General features: G+C 42.9%; 1 protein-coding gene across 2 annotated transcripts; it reads right to left on the bottom strand.

The window, feature by feature from the left end:
- Positions 1-1,113: 1,113 nt before the first annotated feature.
- Positions 1,114-19,882, bottom strand: gpp (DOT1 like histone lysine methyltransferase grappa). Of its 2 annotated transcripts, XM_022843399.2 has the most exons (9): positions 19,679-19,882; positions 16,074-16,954; positions 14,793-14,955; positions 13,897-14,496; positions 13,077-13,472; positions 12,367-12,558; positions 11,733-12,063; positions 10,643-11,314; positions 1,114-9,589 (listed from the first exon to the last, which is right to left on the bottom strand). In XM_022843399.2, the coding sequence occupies exons 1-9, from the start codon at positions 19,739-19,741 to the stop codon at positions 8,196-8,198; spliced, it is 4,692 nt and encodes a 1,563-aa protein (XP_022699134.1). In that variant the 5' UTR covers positions 19,742-19,882; the 3' UTR covers positions 1,114-8,195. The 2 variants fall into 2 exon arrangements, with proteins under 2 accessions (XP_022699134.1, XP_022699133.1); XM_022843398.2 differs by lacking the exon at positions 19,679-19,882 and having other exon boundaries at positions 16,074-17,454.
- Positions 19,883-21,885: the final 2,003 nt, after the last annotated feature.

Below are 21,885 nucleotides of genomic sequence, written 5' to 3'. Positions count from 1 at the left end.
CATGCTGTACGCACTCTAGACTTTATGACGCTGTATGTGCTCGTTTGGCGGACTTTGACATCCTGGACATAGCCCGAAACACCAGCCAGTAGGCCAATGAAAAAGGCCATAGATGGTGACCTGTTGTAGTTGCATTAAGTGTTTCAACAACAAAAGTAAATTTTTAGATGTACTTACCGAAATCTTTGTGGCTTCTATTATACCGGACGGAGCAGCGTACTTCTAAAACATTCCCAGCACTGACCGTCCCAATGTTAATATCTCATTCTCCCTTCATCTTATTACAAAAAGACAGACATCCCCAAAGACTTGGGGCTGTCTAATCGCACCCAAAAATGGATGATGACTGTCATATTTCAAGTGAATAGATCATTGTAAATACTCGACAATTTGGGTTACAATTGTATTCTAAACTAGACTGAAACATAATTTTCTTCCAGTGAATTTGATACGAAAGCAGCATCTAGCGGTATTACGAACAAACGCTTTAGCCAGTTGTAGCACTTCACGTGGCGGATTCATAAGCTCGGCAATAGCGTTGTGGCTAAAAAAAAAACACCTGAACTATTTTTTCCTCCTATGTTTTAAACGCGTATCCTCGTTTGCCATACCTAGCTCTGAAGCATGATCAGTTTTTTGGTTTCTCATCTGCTTACTTTATTATAATAATAATAATAATAGTAAAAATAATAAACCTCTTTCAATCACTTCAAATGCTTTCCGTCTTAATCTGGTCAACCTGTGCATTTCTCGCGTCATTTCTGCCGTTACCCATTACTAGCAGCGGTCGTTTCGTGACTGTCATAATTTCCAGCGTTAACGCCGCTTTCGATTGTACGCTACTCGTTTTCGATCTACCACCCGCGAAATATAGATATACATCTTTATATAATCTTTAATAGTCGGTCGGTTGAATTGCGCCGATCTGTGGCTTCCATTTTTTCACTCAAGGGCGAATGCTGCATCTTCGAGCCCAAGAGCAATGTTTCAATGCTTCACCGCAGTATTCCTTGTGGAGATACTTGTATTGGATCAGATGTACCATATGGAACTACCTTTGAGATAATACAGACCTTCACTGAGTGAATTTAGCCTCATCGAATACTTCCTGTGTTTTAATTTTTTTTTTGTAAATGTCAACTGTTTTTTTTTCGGTACCATTTGTCATTCGAGTTTCCTCTCAACATTCTGTTAAAACAATGTTAATTGGCTTATGTGTGATTTAAGTGCAACTGCGGTACAAATTTCTTAAATCTCATTTTCTCAATGTCTGCTTCCTCCTCATTAATCACAAGTTAATTTGTTGTGAATTTAATTTGTCCTATTTGCACTGTATCCTAATACATAGCTCTTTGTCGTGTTGGCATGACAGCAGGCCGAATACGAAGTGGTTGTCTTGGTCTTTGCTGCCCTATGCTAACAGGTCCGTTCGTTCCTTTTTATACATTAACTTTATATCCCGACACACGCACATACACGCCCTCTCAGAAAATCCATTGAACATAAGTTATTTCGCACCTATAACGCCGTGCGACCGTCACTTATGAATTCGTTATTTCTACTAAATATTATTATAGTATTACTATAGTATTTAATTAGTTTTTTTTTAGTATAATATTATTATTTTCTCACAGTTATAGTAGTTATAATTTTCTCGCTTGCTCTTGCTGTATGATGACTTATTATGTTTTGAATGTCACGCCGTGATGGCAACCATAGTGAAATTACAGGGACGGCGTTGCCTCTAGCATTTGTCATAGTTCCTCTGTCTGTAGCATATAATAAAAGGAAATTTCACTTGACCGGATTGTATATAACTCGATGTAAACATTTAACCAATACTGGGCTGCTGTAGCTTTGTCTGTTATAGCCATAGATTAAAAGCGGGTCCAATTAACAGGCGCGGAGCAGAAATTTATCGGATTGAAGGTGCCTCCAATGGCAGGGGGGTATGTGGATAGCATTACTTTTCCACAGTCCGATGAGCGAGAACAGAGCAAATAGTGCTCAATAATGCCATTTGCAGATGCTGCTTCCAGAGGTCCGTTGCACTAGACTTTTCGATAGATAAACGATACATGAGGAATTTGGACTCAATGATACGTGGTGAATAGCGTCAGTCATGGACCGTAGTAGGTCCATCGTAAGAGATCGACAGAGCTAATGGAGAGCAAGTTGACTATGTGGCTGTATTGAAGGCGCTGATTCCTGTCGAATCAACCATAGCCCGATTTGATTCATGGGGAACTGGAAATGATCATCACTGCTTCGAAAATCACTTGTGGACTATTCTTGTAAATGGTCGGGTACGATATGACTGTAACACAGCTCCGCACGATTGTGATTGTATAACTTCGAATGGCAAAGCGTTTGTTTCAGCTATCTACTATCCAACAGCGTTTAGGCTATCTTTAGTTGCCGGTCGTCGTTTCTGATTCCCGTCTGCATCAGTTCTTATCTTAAATCTTAAATCACAGTTGCTATACATACATCGCAGTCGTGGTCCGAAAGTGTATTAGACTATGAGCATGTTTACGCAACCAGTCGCTTATACCGTTCTCATGCAGAGATTTCTTGTTCCCTGCTTCAAGGACATCATCTACTGTTAGTGAGACGCTTTACGCTTTCCCATATTTCGCTCTCTCTCTCGCACGCGCTCTCTTCAACAATCTGGGCAAACGAGACGCTGACCGCGATTTTCCTTTAACGTCTATTTCGTTTTACAATATTATATACTAGCAGCAATAGTTCATAGCAATAATAACCCTACTCATATTTTACAGATTTCCGTTGTAAAGTCATCTTATAAAAAAAAAAAAAATGATCGAAAAACCAAAGCATTCTTTTCTTTCTTATGTCGCCGTTAGCGACGAGTCCTATGATCTTCATTTCTGACGCTAGGATATACACTCATGTGGAGTCGTCAATGAACGCATTAACATATGCTATGTAGTAGATCTTCAATTGTATAATGCATACGGCATATAGCGATTATACACTTGATCGCTAACAAACGATAATATTGGCAGTAATATAATAATAGTTATGCACTCATTGTCACACATAGCCATTAGGTTTTGCAGAGTTGGTCACCGGCGAAAAACGAAGAATATACTTCATCGTCTATATATATATATATATATATATATATATATATAAAATAATAATAGCTATTACATGTTGTCATTGTTACTATGTATATATATTTATGTAAAGTATGTACAGTACATGATAATTACGTTACATTAGAATGTTCGTTTTCACGTAGCGTATTTAACCGCACACTACTACTAGTACTACCGTTCATAAGTATAATAATTAATGGTGCTAACACATTGCGAGATCTGTCACACTCAAATATCCTAACCCTTTTCCCCAGTTCGCCCTGACATCTGCTGCCGTTATGATTTATTTTCGGCCTTTTTGCACTTGAGCTGAAGTCATTTCTGTCATAATTTTACACGATCTTAAGTATTCTTAGCATCATACTTTTGGTAGAAACTTTGTCAGATATATGTCGAAACAACGTCCAATGATCGAGGACGCTGCTGGCATATTTGGTGATTTGCAACACATGCAATAGCTCCTCCTGTCGCGAGAACGGGTTGTAATTATAAAAAAAATCGGATTATCGTGTTTACACTTCAAGGCCCGGAACTATCTTGGCCCTCTTACTCGTTAGCTCAACTGGACAACACTATTTTTGTCACAAGCTTTCCATTGTCTTCCAGACACATTTTTACATCCGGACAAACACTCCCTCGCAACAGACATCCTTTCCTCATTACTCCAGTTAACGTGTACACTCACTTCATTGTTCTCGTTACCTTTTGCATCGTTTCATTCAGATCCCCATAGTTTATAGTCATTAATGTGATTACTGTTGTTATTACTGTGATGATCCATTACAACATCAGTCGTCTACTGTCTTATCCCATTATCTTGCTTCTGCGAGAGTGCTCCTGTTCTCATAACTCTATGCTCTATATTCCATGTCACCAGTCTTCGATTTCAGTAGCAGAACCTCCCAGTCTGCCGAAAAGACTATCGTCTATTGTTCGTGAGTGGATTGATAACGGGTCCAGTTACTCAATTACCAGCAACCATCATCGTCACCATTACGTTATTCCTATTATATATTATTACTGCAAAACATTACACTAAGTCGTTCTACATTACGGCTTTCTACGTAACCTGCTTCCAATCATAATCGTGTAGTGATCATTCCGACCGCCAATTTCAGTTTGCGCACGAGAAGGCCCTAGCCAGTTACAGATACATCCACGATGACCTGTCCTCCCTTCCTAAAACGCTCTGTTCTATATCACGGCCTCTATGAGCTTAATTCTCATCTTGTGTTGCATCAGACACAAGGGGAAAACTGGACCCTAATATTGCTTTGTTATGTCTCTTTCTGCCTACGCCTAGTCTTAGTGGAAATGTGCACGAGAAAAGCCAATGGTTTATTCGTGTGCATTAGCCAATCGCTTACGCATCGACAGTTGCTTTTTCTAATAAAATCTCAATTATTGTTTTGTTTCTTGCGAATTTTTAACTTTCTGAATGCCCCTATTTTATGTGTTCAACACTGCCCGACTGATTAGTTGTTGTTGTTGTTGTTGTTGTTTGTTTGATGAATCACAATTAGACAAACTAAATCATCGGCGGTCAAACGACTTTACACTGGAGCTTGTGTATGTTTTCCAGTTACATCTAACAGCTGTCACCTTGAATTTTCGATTGCTAAAACCGAAATCCATTATAAACTCGCACACGCAATGGTGCTAGAATTGGACCAGACACCTGATCGGCCTTCCCTTCGTACATTATAATCCGCGATCTATTAGCCATCGGCACACTAACGCTCCACGCATGCTTTTCCCAGCTCTCATAACGCTGGTAGATGGGCAGTAATGAAATGTATAAGCGGTATTCAAATCTACGTTCGTGCAACTTACTGATGTACCCTCGTGTGTTAATAGTACAGTTGTATAATAATAATAATAATAATCTTGACGATTGAATGACTTACACACACGATTGTTGTTATTATTATCCAGCCTCGTCATCGGTTTAGATTCATTATTCGTTTTCTTTGACGTCATCATATCACTACGGCGGTTATGGGACACATCTTCCCAAAGAAGAGAGTTCTCCACTTTTCTTTCATTCAACTAGACAATAGTAGCTTATCCGTGACAATCAATCTCATCTTTCTATAGCATTCATCGCATAGCGAGGAGCTAAATCTGGCTAAAACGCTAATCTGTCTGACCCCCGCTCGCGAAACACGCATCTTTTTAAGCCACTCCAAGTGCTCGAGACAATATTAATCTAGAACGCGGTTTGGTCATGAGATATTGCCCAGCGTATAGGGTCAACAAATTTGTCTTCGTGCGGTTTTGTTCAAGATGGTGGCAAAGTAACTGCAACATCCGACCAGCATTTTCACGCTTGACGTGACGTCGTATTCGCCCCACAGACGGACAAACCTAACGAGAGAACGTGTAAGGGAGGCGGCGCCATAATAATTATAGATCACTACACATTCAAAGTTGTTTTCTTCTAAATACATTTGATTTACATGCATATACACACTCATGTAAATACATATGTATGTATGTATATCTTATTTGTCTTTATCTCTGTTTCTAATATTGAATATACGTGGGTTGGTTGACGATGAGAAATGAAAATAAAAAGACGCACTTATGGAATGAAAACAGCTATAATAGTGACATCGATCACCGCTGTACAATCAGGTTAATAATGAGTTAATGAAAAAACTGGCAGTCCAATACAGGTAGGTCACAGGCACCAGATTTAGGCGAACAGAGACAGACCTTCGACGCCGCCGTAATATTATTCACAGATGTGATTGCATCTGTGAATAATATTGCAAGTATGTTGCAGTTAGTCGGCTACCTTGCGTCGTATTTGTTTGAGAAAATTGTGTTCTGGCTGAATCAATTATTTTTGTTTAATTTTCACTTTGGCGAACAATATAGCGGGCCCGTATCTTTCTTCGATCATTTTTCCCGGTCGTTTTTTTCGTGTTCACTCGTCTTATTTTTGCCACTAGCCAGCAGTGTAGGGGTCAACCAAGCACCTCATAATAAAGACATTTCACTTGTCCTCATCAATTATCAAGTCGTTATAGACAAGCGTCATCATATATATGCCTGATTATGGCGACTTTTCTCTTTAACGACGTAACACTTAGGGGGAACGAGTGGAATGGTTTACTAACGGCGTTGGGTTGATTCCTAAATTGCTAGTGGGTAGTAAAAATACAACGAGAAAGCGTGAAGCAGAGAAACAAGGACGGAAAATAACCGAACAAATTTAACTAGATGAGCAGTGAAATAGTAGTCACTGTACTCATACTAGGAGTTGTAATAATAATTGTAACAACAACTTTTTAAATGACGAAATCTATTCAAGACCAAGAGTAGAATATCCAAAATCAGAACCCTTAGGGCATATGCGGAGTGTCTGTTAAGCACACATATGGAAGCTAAGCGAACACACACACATATACAAATGTATATTAATAACACAAAAAGGTAATAAAAAAATACTTATGTCCAGGCGCTTTCTCTTCTCTACTACGTTCGACCAATGATTAAACCATTCAGGTAACATTTCTTGTTTTCGAGTCGTTTGAGAGAATCTACAAATATCGATGGGCGCTCAATTCAAGATGGAGTTTCCGTTCTGGGGAGTGTTCCTTGCATTGCTTTCTCAGTTGTTTATCTAACTGTGTCATTTCTCACCGCTTTCATCACTTCGCACTCAGATTGCCGATCACTCAAACTAACGCCCCACAGTAGCTCATGTCCACCATATGCCTTTATGAGTTGGTGCGACATCTCCTCTGGAGTAGAGCCGCATCAAGCACCAACCGTATCGTTCGCCGTTTTTACATCATCACTACACGCTTGTTTTGCTCTCACACTCGCCTTTACTTTTCTCAGACTCGCTCGTTATTGCTTTGTTTTGTATACTGCGGTACTGTTGATAAAGTTAATTGTTTACTTAGATGTGCATCTATTTGTGTTTGTGTAGCTAAGCAAAAAGTTTTTTTTTTTTTCGAAAATTTGCGACAGGCGAACGGCGTGAAATAGCGGAAAGTCAATGAGACCATACGTACGATAACGGCAATATCTGTACAAAATACGGAGTGTGTTTAAAATAATGTTTTCAAGACCTTTTATATGTGGGAGGTTTCGATTTTTTTTTTCGACAACGAAACAGTATACAGTTAAAAGGGTTTTTCTTTGTCAAAATGTCTAAAGGCACATAAAGGTGGTATACAAGAACAAAAGCTCACAAAAAAAAGAACAGCAATGACAACAAACTCTTGCACTGTTTCGTCGCCAAATAAGTTATGTTGAATTTGCTTGAAGTACCAAAGGCTTTCAATGCTGCTGGATGGTATTGCATGTACCTCGGCCACAGTGGTCGAAGTGATGTGAATTACTCCTGTACGTGTGAAAGTTTTGAAGTAATTTATGCATTAGTAGCCTGACAAAAGAAAGCTCACAAGTTCCATTAAGGCTATAGTTACAATAAATAGTAATGAAACGACGACATTGTATTGCCATTCGTTTGTTATCAGCGTCCACCTATTGCCGAGGATGCATCTTGTAGTTTCTTTTGTAACACAACGATGCGTTTTCAGTTCAGCGATGCATGCGTAGGCGCGCTACGATCTATGCAAAAAAAAAACAAGATATATATCGTCTAAATATATTTACAACAGTGTTCTATATTAAGACAGTGAATATATGTAGGTCACATAATAAGTATGTAATGTGATTCGTCTTCTCTCTTCGTACAAGCTTCTCTGTACAAAGACAAACAGGTCAACAAACAACTAAAAGTAGCTGTACGGAGCAAAACAACTAAGAAAAACGAAAACGACACCGTCATTTTATAACGTATATCTATCATTATCATCATCATCAAAATTAATAAATAATCACCGAAAGGTGATCATTTCTATTTGTTTGTTCTTGCGTGTGTATCTGTATGAATGTGAATTTATTTGTACGGCTCTGTGTCTGACTATACATTCATGTAATAACGACGATTCGGTCCCTGTTCCATGTTTGGTTTTTTATAACCATGTATGTTTTGTATGTTTAGGCATGTATGCAATAATAGTATTGTTTACGTATACATCTATCCATTTATTGTCGATGAGTCGAGTACATGGATCTATAATAGGGGTGGGGAGCAGGCGGTGCATGAGGCGGATATAGGGTGCTAGGCGACATGGTGGGCGTGAACTGTGTATGGGGCGGGGCGAAGTTGGCAGCGTTTGGTGGCATTCCGCCGTGTGTTCCGTGACCGTGCTGGGGTGGACCTGCGCCCCCCTGGCCGAATAGGCCGCCTCCACCGGCGCCAGCCGTTGACGAGTGGTGAGCTGCAGCGTGCGCGGAGTAGCTTGGCGTATGGCTATGGCCGTGGCTGGCCGCACCGTGATGATGCGGTGGTTGACCAACGTGAGGGGGACCTGTAGCATGGGGATGGTGTGTTGCACCTGCTGCTCTGGGAAGTCCGGTTCCCGCCGGACTTCTAACACCACTACTGCTAGCGTTGCCTCGGGAATGGACCGATCCTGGCCCCCCTGTCGTTGCCGAACCACCGCCTCCACCAACAACCGAGGGATGTTGCACCCCCGACGGCCGAAGGTTGCCACTCGCAGCACCGGCGACGGCACCAGCTGTTCCATGAACTCCGTGAATACCCCCAGCGCCAGCAGCTCGTCCATGGGACGGCGGCGGGACGCGACCCATTGCTGCCGCAGCGGCCGCTGGTGCAGTAATTGCTGCATGGTGACTGTTTACCTGGGCCGTCGAAACGCCAGAACCAACCCGGGTTGATGACGAAGAGACCGTTGGCGACGCGGATGAGGCGCTTCCCGTGCCACTAGTGACCGTCGTCGTTCCAGCAGTGGGAGACGGTGCCACCCGAGATGTTTGTAAGGAACCCTGGTGGGGACTGCCAACACCTGTGTGTGCGCTGGGTGGTCCGTGCAGGCCACAAGTGGCTGATTGATGCGCAGTTGGCGGTGCACCCGTCATTGACTGCTGCTGTTGTTGCTGGGATAAATGCACCGATTGATGCTGGGACGGCGCCTGCTGGCTTGGGTTTAGTGGGTGGGCAGCTGATGTTTGCTGATGTTGTCCGCTTGAAGACCGCTCTGGAGGTGGTGGAGCAGGCTGTTGTTGAGTCAGCTGTTGTACGGCGACCTGTTGAGCCGGAGGAAGCGCAGTTTGACCTTGGCTAGTATTGTTATTATCAACTGTAGGGATAAGAGAGGCTGCGGGAGGGGTTACCACCGGGCCGGGTGGGCCCGTTGGCATCGGCGGTGTTGGTGTCGATACAGGTGAACTTGGCCGAGAGAACTTCTTATGATGGTGCCGCTTCTCGCGGAACTTCTTGTGTCGATGAGCGTATGACGAACCATCAGACGAACTGGAACTTCGTGATGGCGACTGAGGTGGATTCTCCGGACTCTGAGCCCGAGGTGGACTTTTCGGAGGGATTGCTTTAATTTTAATTGAGACACCTCCACTTCCTGAAATTTGACAGATTCGAAGGGATAGAGCGTTTTGATATGCACATATATTAAGGCTTTTTTTAACGATGCATAAAGGATCGTACACGTTAGGGATCACATAAGCGCAGATGCAGTCAGATTTTACCATCATGCCTAAGATCAGCAAAAAATGTACATCAGTCCAATACAGCTTACTAATTAGCTTACCCTTTGCCCTGTGAAATACTGACAATACCGCTCAAATCTGACGCGCTGACCGAAAAAAAAAAAAGTTAACGGCGAACAACTTCAACTAATGATCACACACGCGTAACAAGTTGAGGAAATCGTACAGATCTACAGATCTTCTAGTCATAACATTTCAATATTAAACCTATCTATTCTAATTCATCAAAATAAAAAACAAACTTCATCCATTTTCTGATGGTCATTTCGAATTCAAAGAAACAGGATCTCGCACGATTCATATGAAGCTTTGAAGTCAAGCATTCAAGACTTGATGCTTATAGCATTGCTAACAAATTTAAGTGATTCACTGCGTCCTCACCTCAAATTAGATTAAAAATCAGCAATACATGCGACTAGCGTTGTTGGACTATATGAATACTTGGTTTTTTAGAAGAAACTGAAAAATTATAGTTGTGTAAGGAACTAATAACTGAACGGCACTTTTCAGCAGTGAGGCCTTTCCTTCGTGGTCATGGAGGCTCTTGCTTTTCGAATTACTTAATGACCAACGGTGTAGTTATAGTGGCCTTATCATATTGATTTTAACGTCATCATTATTAGCTGGCCCACACAAAGTGCGCTGATTTGGATTTGGCCCACTGTGTTTCCGTAAAACTACCTTCTTCTGTGTTTTGCATGCAGCTACACACACACACACACATATATACATACTCCTTGTATACATTATTACAGATAGCCGTATAGAGCGTACAGATAGAACAGTGATTTCTCATTAAAAAGTAAACACAAAAAGTGATCTCTCCATTTTTGCTGAGGTTATCGCCGCCGTGATCACCATCGTCAATATGATCAGCCAGCAGATGGTCGTAGTGACTTGCTCACCTTGGGTATCGACGACCCATTTCTTCTTCTCCTCACCAGTCTGTTGCTGATCGCCACGGCTACTATGAGAATGACTCGACGAATGGGACGAGAAACCACTCTGCTGCTTGGAGCCGGACGACGAACTGGACGTCCGTCCAGCAGAAGCTGACGTCGATGACGTAACAGCAGCGCTGCCGCTACTGACATGCGAGGATGAGCCGAGTTCGCCCGAATTGGATCCGGTAGCTCCCGAGCTGCTGGTGGCCAATAACGCCGTATGGCCTGAATTTCCTCCAGCCAAGCCCGAACCGACCCCTGGTTCGCTGGCGACGTTGGCAGCAGCAACGGCCGCAGCTGCTGCCGCGATTGAGGAGGATGAGCTGCTTTTGGACTTGTGCGAATCCTGCGAGTGCTTCCTTTTCTGCTTCTTACTGCTGCTCCCACTCGAACTGCTACTACTACCCACTCCACTGACGGGGCCACCGCTGTTCGCACTGTTACAGACGGTGCTTAGACCAGAAAAAGGGCCACCCTGGGAAGAGCTGTTTTCTCGGTGGCCACTGTTTCCGCTTCCGCCACCGCTGCCTGACGCTAATGGGCCATGCTGGCTGTGGCCATGCGAGCCGCCTGTGTGACCAGAATGTTGCGGCGAGTTTTTGAGCAGCGAGCCGAGATTCAACACCAAATTACCTATACGTGTGATAAAATGTAGGGCAATTAGACAAAGCACGTTTAGAGGTAGTTTTTTCAATTTACTGAACAGATTAGCCTTTAGGAATTTACAGAGTGCAGTTAAATGCTCAACGTTTGCTGTTCTAACCGATAAAACTGTATGTGTCGGTTAACTTGGAATACATTTTTAATCAACTTACGTGTCTTTTTTTGATATATATCTTAATATAATTTTATGTGTCCGATTTTTGGTATGCTTGTTAGTGGAGTGAGCCGACCTTTCCATAAAAACAAAATAAGTAAAATGTACGGATCATAGGTCGATTAATTAGCGTATTTTTTTTGAGAAAAAAGGAAGGTTCAGCGATATTAAAACAGCCTGCTCATGGATGAATATCCCAATGATGGCCCACATTTCGGGCATCCTTACACAAACCTTGCTGTTGATGATGACCTGACTGAGGAGTGGAATTATGATGAGAAGCGCTGCCTGCGGGCGGCGCCTGCGAGGAAGGCACAGGACCAACAGGGACAGTTGCTGATTGCTGTTGCTGCTGAGCCGGCGACACGTGATGCTGTGAAGCCGGAGTGGAGTGGCTGCTGGCAGGTGTATTACTGCCGACTGTATTCTGATGGGAAGCACCTGGATGGACGGAAGGTGCAGGGGATTGTGGTGTTGTATGCCTAGGCGAAGCGCCGACAATTGCCGAGGCGGGACCCCGTGGCGATGTTAAGTTGCTCCCCATGTGAGACAAGCCACAATCCGTCTAATAAACAAAAACGCACAGAAAGTCAGATTGAATAGTTAATAACATCATGTTGGTTAAGGTATACGGCAACGCACAGTGTATGATGCACAATGGTTTGCTGAACGAAATAAATAAGTTTTGCAATTTTGCTGTAGACGTGTTGAATGCAAGATGCGTATTATTATTATTATGTTCACTCTGTTTAAATCTGGACATGTGTGTATATTTATTAAAATTAGATCACTGTTTTCTCTCTAATTTTCTCGGGTTGTTATTGATTTCACCTCATTTCTACAATGTACAAAAACGAACGCATCTGACCTTTGCAGAGTGTTGTCTGCCGTTCCCGAGTTCCAAGCCATCCTCCCCATTGGCGGGTTCCATTTTAATTCCACTGCTGTTTCCAGTAACATTCGTGCCAGCCGGAGTTGGTGGTTTCTTACGGTGGCACATCGTTGAGGCAACTTCTTTCAGAAGTTGCTCCCGACTTAGTGATGTTCCTGTTGTCATCATCTAGAGAAACACAGGCAACACAAACATCAAGATATGACGTCACGCTTCACAATTACTGGATTATATATGGCTACACAAAATCTCAGCAAACCAAACGTAGGGCTGAGGCCGAATAATCTCTCGCTATTTAAATTAAGACAATGTTCCAGGCAAAGCAACGATTATTGCGTTGCCCATTTTGCTTTATTCCTATAACAATCTATTTTTATAATAACCCGAAAGTGAACTAAAACGCGCGACAATACGTTATCTTGTCACTTTGAACCTGTATATACTAATTATTTCATTCCAATATTTTTCCTGCGTGCGTGGGCCTGATTATGTTGGTAGGTAACTGCTCAAGCGAATACAGTGTAATCATACCAAATAAAAGGATCTATATCCAACGCCGATTTTCTTCTCAAATAATCTCTATGCACTCCCATTAACACTATATGACTCCTCGTTTCTTTGTCTCTGTATAATAGACGTTTACTAAGGGTTATCACACGAAATCGACATAAATTATCTGTATGTACCTGATGTTGTTGACGCACAAGAATCAAGTTTCGTTGCTGTTCCTCGAAAAAGGCGACGTCACGATCAAGGCTGCTGCTTCGAGCCTGCAGCTCTTTATGACGAAGGACAATCTCCTTGGCTTTGGCTAATAGCTGCGAAGGTGCGGACACTTCAATATCTAGCTCACACATGCGTGCTTTTAGTAGCGTGACGCTGTCTTCAAGGAGGGTCTTCACCTGCCGATCCAGCTGATCCTTCTTGGTAAGTAGCTTTTTTTGCCGTTCGCGCTCCTTTTCAATTTCTGTACGCAGCTCCTGCAGCATGCTATCCTCCTTAAAGCGGCGGATCAAGTAGATGTAGTCTTGCCGCATGCGGTCCAGTAGAAGCTCCAGTTCTTCGTGGTAGTCCTCATCGTACTAAACCAAACACATTATGTATTTCGGAGGTGAATAAGAGATTATGACGTGAAAAAATTTGCTTATGTGCTTTCGTGTTTATGATGCTATGCGATTCGTGTGGTTCAGTCTGTGTGTAGAGAAAACTGGCACAGAATGATATTCGGGGAAGATTGAGTTGAATTAAATTGAAAGCGATGGAAACCGATACTTGCGCTTAGCAGCTATAGAATTGTATGTATATATTCCCATAGAAGATCAAACGTTGGTCATATATAAATATTAGTTATTATGACATTTGAGTTCGATGAAGAACGTTTGGTCACTTTTAAGATTTATGGCTTAAATGAGCATTAAAACAGTTGGGCCACAAAAACCATCTTCTTAAATTAACCAGTCAAACATGAATCAACATGAATTTCTATTAGATCGAATGAACACTCACTAGCGAATTGGTCAAAACGCCCCCACCGCACGAAGCTTCGTGCTGAGCGAGATCGTCAGATGTTGTCGAATGGTTACGGTTCCGGCTTGATCGACCGCGACATATCTCAAGTGTGCTATTCTCGTGCTGATTATGGTCTGTTAGAGGCTTGGTATTCTCATTGAGTAGGTGATGATGGAGTACGGGCGGACTCATACGACCTCGCACAATATCTTCCGCGGGCGAGCTTGACTCGTCGTCTGAGTTGTCGAGTTTGGCTTCAACGCAGCCAGGCGGAGGACTTAATCCCTCCTGTTGTTGCATGGTTGATAACAATGTATGCGAATGCAGCGTGTCGAGACTGCTGGAGTATTTGCTTGAACCACCCGGTCCACCGCGACCGCCCGCGTTTCGCTTCTGCGTGCCACGTGGCCGGCCACGAGGCTTCGGCTTGTTTGCAAGCAGTCCTTGATTAACTGTAGCACTAACCGATGCGGGCTGTTGTCCAGCGGGCCTTCGGCCTCGCCGTCCTGGTGCCCTCTTCGCAGGTGGCTCCTCCTCATCGTCATGGCCTGACGAATTGTTGCCATTCGAACTCTTGAACCCCCGCGTATTCTTGATCTACAAGTACGTTCGAGGGAGAGAGAAAACCATGCACCATAAGCTAGGATTATTATAGGTCCGTTCGAAATAGGCCAAAAATACGTCAGTGTTTTATCGATGGAATAAAGAATTCTAACAGTAACGTTGCACAAGACAGTATACTTAAAATTCGTTTTATGCGATCAAAGACGAATCAGTACATTTAGCGGACCATGTCGGCAATACCTACATGTTACTGTAATTCGCTGCAAATATGTGCGCCCTGTCTGTCCAAATTCTTATAATGTTTATCTAACATATCTATACCTACGTACCCATTCTGTCCAGGCCCTTCGCGTGGTCGGCCCAAATACTTCCGAATCTTCGTCAAATAGACTTCCGTTAGATGACTCCATATTGTAGTTAACCATATTTCTTCGACGCTTCCCGTTAGCTCCGTTCTCCTCTAGCGTCGAATTTTTCTTACTTTCAAAGTACCTGTTGAGATACGTTGCACATGTGGTTTGACAGTGCAGAGGAGGTACCGATCACAGAAAACTTAGGTTAATAAGGCTGTTGCCGACCACCGATCATTCACAATTCGCTTAATGCATAAATATAGCTAGCGAGTCAGTTGTCTATTCAATCAACGCACTAACCAAATGTTTTAGAAGTCATGATACGACCATTCGAGGCCAGCATAAACCCGCGTGCACAATATCACCTATTCCGTATGACGCCTGTGTGTGTTTCATTCTGGCCAGGTATCAATAAGCGGCTATTTAATGACCACACAACACATCAACTACAAGTGTTATATGTAATATAATAATCAACGAAAGCATTGGAGGTTGAAATCAAAGACGTCCTTTCTTCTAGGTGCCATCACCAGGCTGCTAACGGTCGATATTTTTTGTTAGCATTGTGTTACAATACATTGAAAATATGGAGACTGTTTGTTGTGAAACTAAAAATTAAATCTTATTAACATGCGAAGTAGTTAGGATGAACATTTTAATGCCGTTTACAACGTATTCTTTATACCTCACTTATTGCCGTCAACAACATCCACAGGTGCTTAAAACAAGAACGACCTGTGCGTTTCTGCGTCCTGTGCGCTGGGCACAGACATCAGCTAGTAAAGCGATTGTCCAATCAAAAGAGATTTACTAGCTTCATCGGAAAATATAGTACCCCTAGTGAAGAAAGTATGCTTTTTGTGTTTGATAGCAAAACCAACAAGCTGCGTTACATCTCTATACATAGAACACCCACCCAGCATGAGATCTGCTATGTAGAACACTAGTATAAGCAGTGAGTACCCAAAACAAATTGCTTAATTCTTTTCGTTTACTATTCAGTTACTAAATATAGCGAGTAATATTTATATACTGTAAACATAGCAATAACTACGTACGCTGATACAGTGATTTCAATTTATAAACTATTATACGTAAATACAGTGCAAGTTATTCGAGCTAAACGAGTATTGCCTTAAACCATTTGGTTTTGTTTTTGGACCTTTCATTTATATCTATTGATAACCTAAAGGAATTCTCTTTATGTATTACTATATAATCATGTCGTTGTTTATCCCATAAGATGTCATCTCTCACCTCTGCAGTTTGGTTCGATCGATGCAGTGCAGGTAGTAGGAGACGGGTTTTCCTGTCCACGACACGGACCCCTTCTTGGGTTGAACCTCGCGAACGTGCAGCATGGCCCCGATGTCCGACAGCGTTCGGTCGGTTAGACGAAACTGCAGCGGGCAAAAGGCACGGGACGATATGATCCGAGAACCATCGCGCATCTCCTGGAATAGCTGCTTTAGCTGATGATCAACAGTTGGTCCGAATGCAAAATTATTAGCAAACACGATCGAGGCATTCTCAATGAGATGTCGATTCTCCGCCGATAGAAAGTCGCCCCGAATGAGCTCGTAGTCGGAGTATGACTTGCCATACCATCGCATCCAAAACCGAAAGTTCTTGTCCATTCGTTCGGCGTAATGGTTCGGTGTTTCCGCCTTTTCGATGCCGATACATTGCTTCACCTGGGTCATTGCTGCCACCTGTAGGACCACCTGACCGACACCTGAACCCAGATCGACGAAAATTGTATCATCGTCGAAGTCCGTCTCCTGTGTCATCTGGGCGACGAAGTCGAATGACGTCTCACCGTACACTTCCGGCGAGAATGGTTCGTACATGTTGAGTCGATCGGGATCGAGGACCGACTGGTTATACACCTTAAGGATAATGTGCCTGAGAAGACTAAGCGATGGTCGCGTCGCCTTCCGCATTGATGTACCTTTCCATATCTTGAGCACCGAGTCGATCGCTTTGTTGAAGCGTTCGCATAGCGAGCGCATACTATCGTAATCTCGAGGATCGTACTCGTTGAGTACGTGATTTTCCAGAGCCGTTTTGATCTCGGGAAAGTCTTCGCACACCAAACGAATCGTCTCTACAATTTCGACCTCGCCATCCTGTTTGTCCTGTAGGTCAAATAGATAACCAGTAGTGTTACAAACACGGTGCAAATCGATAGTTAGTGGTAGCTTAAGCCGCATAATACATTACAAATGCCAGGACTCTACTTTCTCTCTTTAGATTGTGCATCGATAGTGTTCTAATAGGCCCCAGCTACCTAGCGAACGAACTAGGCCTTCTTTGTGTAGTTCTAGCATCGAAACTACTGCACATATTAAATTAGGCAGCATAATATGTTCTCAGCTGAAGAATTGAACCGCAATTTTATCGTCTTTGACAACTCGACACAAAATAAACTTAAAATATTAAACGTCGAGGGATGATGATGATCATTTTTGAAGTTTACAATATTGGATAAGCCAACAACGCTGAGGGCTATTGTAAACCAGAGTTAGCTATATGTTAAACTCATAAATTTGAAGAAATTGTACGACAATGTAGTTTCGATTAGCTTAGGAGTGTATCGCTGCCTGGGCCCTCATCGGGTGAAGTACATCATGAGTAATGTTTGCCGATTTTTTGTAAAATTAAATATTCCAAATTATAAAATCGTGAAGTAGCTATCATTGATAAAATCTGTTGGTATTAAATAAGCGAGTCAATTATTGTTGTCGGGCGGGTCTTTTCACTACCGCTCCAGGGAAAATTGTATGGGTAGATTTGTCAATGAAATTTCTATTAGCTATTAGCTTAAAAATAGTGGAATTTATTGAGTTATCTTTCCTTTCCCTTAATATTTCCATTGAAAGAGCATTTTCCTTTATGGTATACCAGCACTAAGTACTACACCCAGCTCTAATTTTGCCAATAGCTTTGTTTGCAGAGATTCTGTAGCGTATATAGTTGGTGAAACTTAAAGCAACCATCCCTGATCTGTAGTTTTTCACAAAGAAAATACAAACCGATTCATTCATCTATTGATTTGCCGATCTACGCCATCCATCGCCATTTAAATGCAATATGCATACAGAATTTACTTTATAGCTTAGACGTTGCTTCTTTGCATCAACAGCGACGGAAATGTGAAACTCTTAAGGATTGATCTAACCATATTCAATACTTGATTCATTTCGTAAACCTCCAATGGACCTGTTTACTGCAAACCACGTATCGAGTAAATTTGGTAAAGTACACAGTAAGTAAATTCGCTTTTCGATTCCAGTGCAAACATGTTGACGAAGAAACTTCTAGGGAAAATTAGCACAAAACGCGAATTATGAATTTGTTTATTCTTTATATAATAATATAAAATTAAATGGTTGGTTGTTATAGCAGAAATCGATAGAAACTTGATACAAGGTTTAAGCGTCACTAGAGTTCTATCAGTGATACCCGTATTGGCTTTCTAAAACTGTATTATATGAAGCTTAAGCATTTAAAGCCTCCTTGAGATGATATAGATTTAAAAGAAAGAATTGAGTAAGACAATTTGAATTACAGCGTACCTACTTGTATATCATTTACATAAAAAAACAGAACCGCCTAACGAGAAATCAGATCGCATAAATAATCTATCTACCAAATGATACTAGAAACATAGCGACACGACAGTGTCAGAAGAAAAAGAATTAATTTTTCAGCTACAAGGTTATTAGGTGATGACACCATAGTTTTTAAGTTCAACTTTTACTATATGCTACTCAAAGTAGCACTGTATAATACAATGCAGGTTCAACTCATCCTGGGCCGAATCCCCAATACAACTATTAGAAAGTCACTAACATAACGCAAGAACTCCACGAAGTATGATATATGTAATTATTACTACATTTTACCAAGCCTTTCAGTTATATCTATTTGTCGGTAATTTTTATTACGCACTCCCACACAGATTTCTGGGTCAAACTACTTCCAGACGTTTTGACTTTGCCTGAGAGCCATGTATACACGCACTTGCGGCCAATCAAGCTAGAGAATGATTCGACGTCAAAAATTGGCGCGCGCAACGTGTCTGACTATGACTATTGACACTTGGTACTAGACAACACGAAGCCGGAAGACTATCCCTTTCCACCATTAGCGAGCGCTGTCGAATAGTGCAACTGTTATGCCGTTATAGACATAATTCTTATCTGCGAATTAAATACGCCTAGCAAAAGCAAGTTTGCAGAGAACATTGGTAGCAATACAGTTCACCAGGGGTATTCACCTTCCAGGTGAACTGCTCCGGAAGAGCGGTCAATGACTCCCGGCCGTCGGAAACAGACTCGAAAATCTGCTTCATAACACACCGTTGCGGCAGAGCGGGGTAAATTCTAATATTAGGGGGTCCTAACCACTACGAGTTACAACGCGCTCACATAGAAGACGTTCTACAAATATCTGCTTTAAAACCAAAATCCAATGAGCAATCCAGATCGGTTCAAGTAAAAAGCGCCACTGTTTTCGTTGCGTTCCCGGATGGATCTGTCATTTTAGCGAACAACGCAGTAACCCAATAAGCTAGAGCCGCCTTCAGCTGACTTGTGTTGTATGGATGTTGGTACTGTGCCAATGGAAACACAGGCAGTTGAACGGGTTGGCTTGTTTTTGCCGTACGTTATACTATACTAACACCTGTAGACCTAAATGCATATACCCCTTGATGGAAGCTGTTCAGATGACAGGGGGGTCAGTGGCGGACCTCTAGCCCAGCTGAGCACTATCTTATCCTATATGATTCGATACTGTGTGGAACTGTGTGGACAGAGGCTGGCACAGTGGTTAGGCTTAGACGTGTGGTCTCATACCTTGAGGGGCCATTGGAACACGGCGGGTTCAGCCCCCGAAGGGGAGTGCAGCTTCAACTCCATTCCGGCGGCGTCCCTTCAGCACCTTTTGGACACCGTCCTCACGTCTCCTAAACCCGCTCCTGCTACCACGCACCACACTCACTCTACCATCCATACAGTGCCATCACAGCGGCCACGGCACACACAATATTAACAAACCACCATCACACAACATATACATACACATACAAACACAGCAGGCAACCAGTGATGAACATCTTCGTTCCGCACTTTCCACATAACTAAATTACGGAAAAATTGCAATTTTTCTAAAACACTTTATTGATCAGCCTGTTATCTAGGCCTAGCCATTGTCGTTAGACTTCGCTAACATGCTAGCAAAGAATCTCGCTATAATTACTCAATCATTAACATCCGTCTTCTGTCAGTTGATAAGCCCAGTTTAGACCGAATCTCAAGCAATTGTTGTCGGAGCAGCCCGGCTAGTTCCGCTCGTTAGCTGAGCTCTCCGCGGGGAGGGAGGCCATTTTGCCGAAGAGGATTGGTCGACACGAGCGCCACCATATTTTTGCTGCTGCTGTGGCAAGCTACTGGCTGACTGGTGATGTTGCTGCTAGAGCCGCTCTATGAGTAGCGGACGGCGCTGCAGAGCGTTTGGCTGAACAAGCGACCAGAGAAACGAAATGCGATAGAACGAAGCTGTCGAAGATAGTCCAGCTCTTCTTGCTTCGACGTTGCGGATTCCGCCGCAATTTGAGCGGCTGAAGCCTGAAGAAACCTGTAGCAGTAACAAGCTATGGGTGGCCAACTACATCAGCCTGCGAATATCGAACCAAGCTTGAAACAAAAAGAGACTCGGATATGACATCCCGCAATACGAAAAAGTTACGCTGTTGTTGGAAATATTAAGTTGCAGTTCGTTTTGTGCCGCAGCAAAACGCACAGTATTGTCGATGACCACCTCGATTACGGAATACGTCGTACGAGTTGTTTGGTGAGCCAGCGTTCTTTCGCTATATACATACGTACTTATATACGTATAGTTAACTACTGAAACACCCAAATCCTGAGGCTGCTGCTACAGTTGGCGTAGGCGAGGGTAAGATTCAGCCACGCGAAAAATAATTCCATTATTACATACCGCTACTCGTTGTTAGTAGATGCTGTAAAGGTAAAAGAAGTTTTTCTTGTGTGCAATGTGTATTCTGCTTTGCGTTTTTTGCTTTCGTGGAATGTATACGGTGCTTATTCTACCAAGATCACGTTAGCTACGAGCCATTATTTAGGGAGTTAGTGTTATTGTCGTCATCTTCGCCGCTGCCGCCGCCGTTTGCTTACGTCGCTGACCAATTCCGACGTTTGGTGGACGACTGCCGCGCGACTGCGATCTTGGCAACGTCAGGAAGAGCTCGAACAGTGGTGCGTGTCCCACTGGCGATTCAGGAAGCACCCAACGTCATTGTGTGTAGTGCTTTATCGCCCGGATAACATTATACGTGCTTTTAGCACGACTTGCTACAGCGGCACCCTAGGAGTGCGCGTGGCGGGAACGCCAGCTACGCCAGTATGCGGATGAGTAGCGGAAAGTGTCACGTTGACAGAACAACCGTCTGTCACCCGTCTCCCGTCGGCTACCAACTCGATTTACCGCAGTGCTGATAATTGTATAGGCCCATTGAAATAGTCGAGCTATCGTGCTATCTCGTGTTTCCGTGCGCTTAGACGGTGTTCGGCAGAGTACCGGTCAAGCACCGGTTAACACTGGCTGCTAAATACTGAAAATAAGGTCAAAGAACATTCCATCGAAGGAATAGCATAGACGAGGAGGAATCGAATCGACCAGAAAAGGTAAGTCCTCGTTATACGCTGCTCAGCCCATGAAATGGGTCGGGTCCGTGGGGCCGTGAAGGATCGTGTGTGGGAAGTAAAGGGAGGCTCGGATAATGGTGTGCTCCATGTAAGCTCGGTGTGTAGCTCATAAACTCAGCAAGCTTTGTGAGCCCAGCCCAGCTCGCCAAAGCTGTCATCGAGTGCACCCAGTCGTTTCTTTAGTTCCTATCAAGAACGGTATGTTCCGTACAAAATGTGCAAGTGACAAGCTGGATCAATACTGGTGTGTATATTTTAAACACAGCATGTAGCCATATACCAAATACCCATAACAGATTCGGCTGTATTGATGCATTTTATATCAGCGAACGACG

Source organism: Varroa jacobsoni, unplaced genomic scaffold (genome assembly GCF_002532875.2).
Source record: "Varroa jacobsoni isolate VJ856 unplaced genomic scaffold, vjacob_1.0 scaffold_1062, whole genome shotgun sequence".
NCBI lineage: Eukaryota > Metazoa > Arthropoda > Arachnida > Mesostigmata > Varroidae > Varroa > Varroa jacobsoni.
The sequence above is the reverse complement of the archived record's forward strand: the minus strand, read 5'-3'. Positions and strand labels throughout refer to the sequence as shown.